This window comes from Trichomonas vaginalis, chromosome I, assembly GCF_026262505.1.
Source record: "Trichomonas vaginalis G3 chromosome I, whole genome shotgun sequence".
Taxonomy (NCBI): Eukaryota; Parabasalia; order Trichomonadida; family Trichomonadidae; genus Trichomonas; species Trichomonas vaginalis.
Window position 1 is genome coordinate 4,185,477 of NC_067203.1, and position 9,852 is coordinate 4,195,328.

The window sequence follows — 9,852 nt, forward strand, 5'->3', positions numbered from 1 at the left end:
CCAATTGACTTTAATTCAAATTTTTGACAATTGGTGTGAAGTATTTTTGAAAATTAACCTTAAACATCTGAATTGAAGGCCATGTCATAGGGGCGTAAGTGCACCCTTAACAAAAAAAATTAACTTTATCTTTTGCAACATTGGTTGAGAGATAATAACCAAATAAATCAAGAAATTATTTTTTTGCAATTGATAATAAATATTCTCTTAATGCTCCTTTCGAATAATCAAGTGCTGTTTTCCCATTGTTATCCTTTGTTTCTTTATCAGCTCCAATAGAGATAAGATATTTAACAACTTCAAAATGACCATAACATGATGCAAAAATGAGTGGAGTATCTCCAGAATTATCCTTTGCTTCTTTATTAGCTCCAACTGAGATAAGATATTTAACAACTTCAAGATGACCATTTTGTGATGCCCAAATGAGTGGAGTATATCCATCATTATTCTTTGCTTCTTTATCAGCTCCAACTGAGATAAAATATTTAACAACATCAAGTTTACCATTTCTTGATGCCCAAATGAGTGGAGTACATCCACCATCATTCTTTGCTTCTTTATCAGCTCCAATAGAGATAAGATATTTAACAACTTCAAGATGACCTTCTTTTGATGCCAAAGCGAGTGGAGAATTTCCAAATGCTGCCTTTGCTTCTTTATTAGCTCCAACTGAGATAAGATATTTAACAACTTCAAGATGACCATAACATGATGCCCAAGCGAGTGGAGTATATCCATCATTATCCTTTGCTTCTTTATTAGCTCCATCTGAGATAAGATATTTAACAACTTCAAGTTTACCATAATATGATGCATAAATGAGTGGAGTATATCCATCATTATCCTTTGCTACTTTATTAGCTCCAACTGAGATAAGATATTGAACAACTTCAAGATGACCATAATATGATGCCCAAATTAGAGCTGTACCACCACCAATTTTGCTCATGATTTCTTTGTCACAGCCACATTCAATGAGAGATTTAACAAGTCTCAGATTTCCTTTTGAAGATGCATAATGAAGTACATTTGTACCATAATAATCACCATGATTTTGTTTTTTCCAAAGTTCTTCTTCACATGCTTTTTGTATCATTTTTTGATTTCCTTTTTCTGAAATTTCGTCAAGGAATTTGTAGATTTGATCGAAATCTTTAGAATTTTTAAGTTCCGAAATTTTAGAAAGAATTTCTTTCTCTTTGAATTGAGAGTGAAGAGTTTGCATTTCTTTCTCAACGTTTTCTTTTTCTTTTTGGATCCGAATTAAATCTGCTTGAAGTTTTTCGATTTGATTTGTTGTACTGGATTGATCCTTTTGTAATTGTTCTAAAACGCCAATAATTCCTCCAAATATTCGCATCTTCATGTACTTTTGAACAGATTTAAGTGTTGAAATGACATCTTGTAAGTTGTTTATTGAAATATTAGTATTTCGAGTGCAGGTATACAGAATGAGATTGCACAAGAAGAGAATTGAAGTCATCAGGTGTTAAATTCGCGAATTTCATGATTGATTTGATATCTTCTACTACGAATGTGCTAAAGAGATTATTCTCTTGAATGTAGTCTTTGACATGTGATCCAATATATTCGTAGTTCAGAACATTTTCCCGACTCATCAAGGGTCTACGGTCTGGCAAAATAAAGACTATCGTTAAAATATAAAATTTATATGGCATGGCCCATATCTAATCATAGATTATAGATTTACATCATATTTATATTCTGTTTGTAAAAGTGTCTGTGTTACCGTATGCAAAATTTTCCACTGAAAAAATTTTATCCCAAGGATCATTTTTGAATCGACACACTGATATTAAATCTGCGCTTAAATATAAATCAGATGAAGTATCCAAAGAATCTTAGAGTGTTGCGAAAGGCTATTACCTATATATGTCGAGATATAGAAGCTTTTTTAGAAGGTGTGAAAAAAGACGAGGATGGAGATGACCATATAAAATAACAATTATGAATGATGACATTAATACTAATTGTACAAGGAATTCATCGTAACGCTTATTTCATAATACAAAACAAATTATTGTTCAGATCAGAATTAAATAATCGACTTCGGTTTCAAATATCTTCAAAATTACATATCCAACGCTTTACTGAAGCCACCATGAAGATTGTACACCAAATAAAAATATTTGATAATTATATCATTATACAAAAATCTAAACAATCAATATTCATATGAAATAAATAAAGATAACAAAACGAAACGCTCATACATCTATTAAGAAAACTCTAATAGAATTAATTTCACAACTTTGGTCACTCTGACCGTTTTTTATCCTCATGCCCGACCGGCATTAACCCCGTCATGCTAAGACAGAGCTTAGCAGGCTAACGCTGATGGCCGAAGCTCAGATAGCGACTTGTCTTCATTGTGCCCAAAAAACTGACATCGATTTTTATGCGATATATTTAAATTAGATTAAAAAGAACTTTTATAAAAAAGTGAGAATCTGTCAAGCAAAATCAAATCATTTACAAATATCATTAAATATCCTAATTTGTTCCAAGAAATTTATTTTCAATGTGAATGCTAATCAAAAATTACAGAAATATCATATTCAATTTTAATTTCAATTTTAAAATAATAGAATAACAAATTATAAGGTTTCGGGCTTATAAGCTCGCTACATCTTCATCAGATTTCTTATCGTTTGCAGAGCTTGGAACATCATTATCAAGAGAATCCGGCTTATCGGAGTATTGCTGAAGGAATGCTGGAAGAGAAACAAAGACACAAGATCCAACAGCATTACCAATTGAAACAATGATAAGATTTAAGATTGTAGCTTTCCATGTCATATTCTTTATGGCATCCTTTTGCATAAGACCATTAGAAAGGCAGAACCAATTAGCCATACAGTGCTCAAGGCCGAGGGTAGAGAAGTTACCAATTGCAAGGAATACAGCAAGGCATTTTCCGCAGTAAGAGGTTGTCATGTTGGCCATGAATGTAGCAATTGAAACAAGAGCATTGCAGATCATTGCCTTAGCAAACATATTTCCATAATTCATGTGGGTCTTCTTATAGCAGTAGAGTGCAACCTTTTGACCAATCCAGTTATCATATGGATTGCTTGAAAGTCCTGTTGCCCATCCTGTGAAGAATGCACCAAAGACACATCCAAGAGCATTGAAAATGTATGTCATACCAAGAGCATATATTAACTTTCCAGCAGGAGCACGTCTATTAAGAGCGCAAAGAACAACTGGGACAAGATCACCTGTGAAGAGATAGCAATTTAAGAAAAGGATGTAATCAAGGCCGATAGCGAAACAAAGGGCAAACATAATGGTTTGTCCAGACTCGATTGTAGCGACAACACCAAACAAGAAAGAGAAAGAAATGAAAACACCTGAAAGGAAGGAACGAACTATGAAGTTGTAGGTTGGCTGATTGCAGCGAGTAACACCTGCCTGTGTAAGCTTTTCGCAAATCTCTGAGTAGGATACAAGATCACCCATTTATAATAATGATTGGTCTCAATTTTATCATGGGCATTGAATTTGATGCATCATAAAAAATCAATGCTATCAGAAAAGTCGAACATCTTTGTATATTTTAGTTATATCATATACTCAACTTTTTGCAAGTCCCGATACAATTGTGCGAGAAAATTTACATTGAAATTTTTCTGAGAGAATATGGCTATTCATATCTGACTTTTTAATGATTGATCCAAATCCAGACAGACCAATTTCTTCGATGCCAAGTTATTCCTTGGTAGTGAAGACTCTTTGAACTCGAATGGCTCGAAGAAGATCAAATCTCGTAACGTTTCAGCACAGATTGACGATGATGAGAATCCAACGATGGAATCTGACCATTCTTACTCAAGCCGTAAGAGAAATACAACCCAATCATCATCAAAGAAGACACCTACTCAGGAATATCAAGAAAGAATCTGGAACCCAAGATTCTCAAAATAGGAATACTGGAACACAGGATTCTCAACGTTTCTGCCAAGAAATCAGCTGCATCACAGAGAACACAAGATTTCAGAGTAAGAAAGATACTTACGGAACTTATGAATCCTATAAATCTTCATCACAAAAGCCACAGCCTTCTAAGATGCCTGATTGAAGAAAATGATAAGCTACTACAGCGATTACGAAGAAGATGCTGATAATGTTCTGACCACCAGCGGCTCTAAACCACAAGCGAAATCTCAATATTCTGCTCATATTCATCAGGAATATCTGTTTTCCAAACCATGAGTGGCAATGATCATGTTCTCAAGATACGAGTGTTCTACTATTCACGCAAATGGCCAGGCGTTTAATTACTTCAAAACCAAGGAACAAATAGTTATTAACTCGATCTTCCCAAAGGAAACCTTCCGCCACTAATACAAGATCACCTAGATGACTATTCATTATACTGATTGAAGAAGAAGAACAACCAGTTTATTCTTATTCAAAGGCAAGGTTGCGGTAACGATTACGTGAATATCTGTTTCTACGCTAAGCTTCATTAAGGTAGTATTATTCTACACAACCGATTAACACAGCAACCTCCAAAAAGTGATGGATGTCTGACAGCTATTTTATTCACTGCTATGAATCGGCTTCTCATGACTTAGTTTTAAAAAATTACATGACTTTATTTTAACATAGTTATTGTCTTAACTATATCACACATATACAATATAGAAATTGTCAATTCCCAAAATGTTTATATCTACGATTTTTTATACTTAACATATACTTAGCATTATTTAGCTCTATCTCACTTTCAAAATATTTATAAAATCACCCAAAGTTTACACTATGAATACATATTATAGGCTTACATTCCATTTTATTGAGATTGCAATCATGAAAGCTTCGATAATAGCAATTTCATTTTGAAGAATTTTTTGAGCCTGATTTTTCAGTTCAGTGTATGAGAAGAAAATAATTTTTATGAGATAAAATGGCTAATTATATCATTTATGTTCGATTTTAATAATCTGCACGTTTGAAAATTCCTCAAGATGAATAACGACGACTATATTGCGTTATCAGATGTAGTTTATGAAGATGATCCACCAGAGGAAGAAGTTGAAAACTATGCTGAATATCTTGGTATGAAATTACCCGAAGATAATCCATTTTTATGGATTGCAAAAGAAGCATTGCAAACAAAGTTACCACCAGAGTGGAAAATCTATCAGAAAAAGGACGGTTCAAGTCGGTCATTCTATTTCAATACAAAAACAGGCGAGTCTATATGGGAGCATCCACTAGATGAAAAATTTAAGCAAAAGTATCTTGATGAGAAGAAGAAATATCTCGAAAAGCAAAAAGGAACATCCAATACAAGTCAAACATCTACTCCAAAAACAAAATAGTCCAAAGCCAAATAATTCACCTTCGAAATCTAAAATTGCAGTAGCAAATCAATTATTTTCAGATGATTCAGATAGTGACTCGATTCCTCGACTTAGGAATAAGCAGCCAACTCCAAAATCAAGTCCTGCAAAAACAAATAGTCAATCACAGTCCAATATACCTAAACAAACCTATAAACTATCAACATCAGACATTTCTCCGCAGAAGTCAGCAGATCAGATCAAAATGAATCAAATAAAAGATATAGAAAACGAAAATAATTTACATCAACAAAAACTAAAAGAATTACAAGAGCAACATCAAAGAGAATTAGATAATGAGAAAAATAAGCTTAGGGAAAGTTTAATAACGATGTTCAACAAGAAAAAAAGTTTTTAATATGATGAACTTCAAAAAATCAAAGATAATAACCAAGAAGTTTAACGGAAGCCCAAAAAAGTATCTTAGACCAACAAAAGAATACTTTTGAGAATCAAAAAAAGTTTTTAGAAAGATTCAAATAATCGTGAACTCGAAGATATAAAGAATAAACATAAAAAAGAGATAGATTTCATTACTAGCAGTTTTGAACAAGAAAAGAAAATAGCCAATGATTCAAAAGCTCTCGAAATCACAAATCTCAAAAAATCTCATGAATTTGAGAAAAATGACCTTATAAGAAGAAACAAAGATGAAATAGATTCACTGAAAAAAAAGCATGCACAAGAAATAGAAGCAATTACGAATAAACATTTTCAAGATGTCAAAAAACTTCAAACAAAGAATGATCAAGCATTAAAAGAGTTTCAAAAGAGTTCTAAGGTCCAAATAGATCAAATGCAAGTCGAAAGGGAAGCAAGAGCATATAGAAAAGCTTTAGAAAAACCAAAAGAAAAAATTACGGAAAATTTCAACCAACAAATGGAAAAAATCAATGCAAAACAAATGGAGAGAAAGAAAGAACTTGTTGACCAAATGAAGAAAGAATTCATTGATTTTAAATCTGCTCAGCAACAAAAGCTTATTGCAGCTAAAAGAAAGTACACAGATAGTTCCGAAATCATGGAAATGCAGAACAATTTCGAGCAGAAAAAGAAAGAGTTCGAAAATCAGCAAAAAGAAGAAATCAATTCAATCAATGAAGAACATCAACGAGAAATCGATGACATGAAGAAGAAACACGCAAAATTAATACAGTTATTAAATGATGAAGACGAAGAGATGAAACAAGAAGCAGCATGCGAAAAAGGATTATATTTCAAGGAAAAAGAAACAATTAGCAAAATTGAGTGCTCAATATGAAGATCAAATCAATGAATTGCATGAAAAATATGAAGAACGCAAGTTACAGGAAAAACAAGCTTTCATGCAAGAATTAAAGGCCGATATTGAGAAAATTGGTAAAAATGCACAACTCAAATTGTCAAAATTCACAAGTATTCCTATTGCTGTTAAACCAACAAGAGAACTTAAGAATTTTAAGACAATTAACTATTTTGTTTTCTCTCAAAAACCGAATGATCAACAAATCTCTGTAAACGATATGAGTTTCAATCCACAGATGATGAATATGAGCCAACAAATGCTTGGAGCTAATCATTCAATGTTCAATCCACAAGTTCCAAGATTTTCAATGCTTGATGATGGATATAGTGAAGAATAAAGAAAGGACATAGCAAAGTCAACAAATTCGAAGATCAATTTAATACAACATGTGATTCTCTTGAAAATGGAATTCGTGATTCAAATAATAAAGTTTCACAGCTCACAAACAGTTATAGAACTTTTATTCAGGATCAAAACAAATCTCTATCGCAGTTAGCTCTAGATTTCCAGCAACAAACAACACAAATTAGCTTGAATAGGCACTCAACAATTTTAGATATGCAAAATACATTAAATAACGCGTTGGCTACAATAAATGCAAGAAATAGCACTCCACTTCCTGTTTCATTGCCATTACAGCCAGAAAGAAAGTCAATGAGACCTTCTTCACGCAGAAGAATGAAAAACTACGAAGAATCAACAATGTTAACAGAGATGAGTGAGAGTGAACTTCTCGATTCAGATGCTCAAAAAATGCTGAAATTATGGCGAGAAAGTAAGAATTGATTTTATTTTGATTTTGTTATTTCCTTAATAAATGTTTGTTATTTTATATTATATTTATTAAATTTGACAAGTACCACTAGACTTCTCTGATGGCTGCCATTTGCAAATGTCATGAAGAATGTGTTAGAATGCTAATTAATAACGGTGCAAACATACTTGCAAAAGATATTCTCGGAAAAAACTGTTACGATAGAGCCACAGCAAATGCACAATCATTATTGAACTTTGATGGAAGAGGTCAATTTTGCATGTAATTATATATACATATATTTTTTAATTTTTGAATATTTATTTTTTTTTTGTTTCTTATAAAGTTCTAGATATCATTTTAGAAAAATAGAAATCACGCCTCACACTCATTTTATGGAATTGGAGTTTTGTAAAAACTTATCACGAGGTAATAATCTGCCCGAACAATAGATTAATGAATAAAAATTTATTAAGGCTGCACTTACGCCCAATTGACTTTAATTCAAATTTTGACAATTGGTGTGAAGTATTTTTGAAAATTAACCTTAAACATCTGAATTGAAGGCCATGTCATAGGGGCGTAAGTGCACCCTTAACAAAAAAAATTAACTTTATCTTTTGCAACATTGGTTGAGAGATAATAACCAAATAAATCAAGAAATTATTTTTTTGCAATTGATAATAAATATTCTCTTAATGCTCCTTTCGAATAATCAAGTGCTGTTTTCCCATTGTTATCCTTTGTTTTCTTTATCAGCTCCAATAGAGATAAGATATTTAACAACTTCAAAATGACCATAACATGATGCAAAAATGAGTGGAGTATCTCCAGAATTATCCTTTGCTTCTTTATTAGCTCCAACTGAGATAAGATATTTAACAACTTCAAGATGACCATTTTGTGTGATGCCCAAATGAGTGGAGTATATCCATCATTATTCTTTGCTTCTTTATCAGCTCCAACTGAGATAAAATATTTAACAACATCAAGTTTACCATTTCTTGATGCCCAAATGAGTGGAGTACATCCACCATCATTCTTTGCTTCTTTATCAGCTCCAATAGAGATAAGATATTTAACAACTTCAAGATGACCTTCTTTTGATGCCAAAGCGAGTGGAGAATTTCCAAATGCTGCCTTTGCTTCTTTATTAGCTCCAACTGAGATAAGATATTTAACAACTTCAAGATGACCATAACATGATGCCCAAGCGAGTGGAGTATATCCATCATTATCCTTTGCTTCTTTATTAGCTCCATCTGAGATAAGATATTTAACAACTTCAAGTTACCATAAATATGATGCATAATATGAGTGGAGTATATCCATCATTATCCTTTGCTACTTTTATTAGCTCCAACTGAGATAAGATATTGAACAACTTCAAGATGACCATAATATGATGCCCAAATTAGAGCTGTACCACCACCAATTTTGCTCATGATTCTTTTGTCACAGCCACATTCAATGAGAGATTTAACAAGTCTCAGATTTCCTTTTGAAGATGCATAATGAAGTACATTTGTACCATAATAATCACCATGATTTTGTTTTTTCCAAAGTTCTTCTTCACATGCTTTTTGTATCATTTTTTGATTTCCTTTTTCTGAAATTTCGTCAAGGAATTTGTAGATTTGATCGAAATCTTTAGAATTTTTAGTTCCGAAATTTTAGAAAGAATTTCTTTCTCTTTGAATTGAGAGTGAAGAGTTTGCATTTCTTTCTCAACGTTTTTCTTTTCTTTTTGGATCCGAATTAATCTGCTTGAAGTTTTTCGATTTGATTTGTTGTACTGGATTGATCCTTTTGTAATTGTTCTAAAACGCCAATAATTCCTCCAAATATTCGCATCTTCATGTACTTTTGAACAGATTTAAGTGTTGAAATGACATCTTGTAAGTTGTTTATTGAAATATTAGTATTTCGAGTGCAGGTATACAGAATGAGATTGCACAAGAAGAGAATTGAAGTCATCAGGTGTTAAATTCGCGAATTTCATGATTGATTTGATATCTTCTACTACGAATGTGCTAAAGAGATTATTCTCTTGAATGTAGTCTTTGACATGTGATCCAATATATTCGTAGTTCAGAACATTTTCCCGACTCATCAAGGGTCTACGGTCTGGCAAAATAAAGACTATCGTTAAAATATAAAATTTATATGGCATGGCCCATATCTAATCATAGATTATAGATTTACATCATATTTATATTCGTGTTGTAAAAGTGTCTGTGTTACCGTATGCAAAATTTTCCACTGAAAAAATTTTATCCCAAGGATCATTTTTGAATCGACACACTGATATTAAATCTCGCTTAAATATAAATCAGATGAAGTCTCAAAGAATCTTAGAGTGTTGCGAAAGGCTATTACCTATATATGTCGAGATATAGAAGCTTTTTTAGAAGGTGTGAAAAAAGTGACGGTAATTC

The 9,852-nt window shown here is 32.3% G+C and overlaps 3 protein-coding genes across 3 annotated transcripts, besides 2 other annotated features; 1 reads left to right on the forward strand and 2 right to left on the reverse strand.

Annotated features, from left to right (window-relative positions):
• Positions 1-109: part of a mobile genetic element that runs on past the window's edge.
• Positions 110-175: 66 nt separating this feature from the next.
• On the reverse strand, positions 176-1,486 carry TVAGG3_0926620 (ankyrin repeat protein family; the record flags this gene model as incomplete). The annotated part of the gene is made up of 1 exon (XM_001323122.2): positions 176-1,486. The coding sequence occupies one exon, from the start codon at positions 1,484-1,486 to the stop codon at positions 176-178; it is 1,311 nt and encodes a 436-aa protein (XP_001323157.1).
• Positions 1,487-2,637: 1,151 nt separating this feature from the next.
• TVAGG3_0926630 (formate/nitrite transporter) lies at positions 2,638-3,486 on the reverse strand (the record flags this gene model as incomplete). The annotated part of the gene is made up of 1 exon (XM_001323118.1): positions 2,638-3,486. The coding sequence occupies one exon, from the start codon at positions 3,484-3,486 to the stop codon at positions 2,638-2,640; it is 849 nt and encodes a 282-aa protein (XP_001323153.1).
• A 331-nt stretch (positions 3,487-3,817) lies between these two features.
• On the forward strand, positions 3,818-4,105 carry TVAGG3_0926640 (uncharacterized protein; the record flags this gene model as incomplete). Its single annotated transcript, XM_051252434.1, has 1 exon — positions 3,818-4,105. One exon carries the CDS (start codon positions 3,818-3,820, stop codon positions 4,103-4,105), a length of 288 nt encoding a protein of 95 aa, XP_051078008.1.
• Positions 4,106-7,885: 3,780 nt separating this feature from the next.
• Positions 7,886-8,011: a mobile genetic element.
• Positions 8,012-9,852: the final 1,841 nt, after the last annotated feature.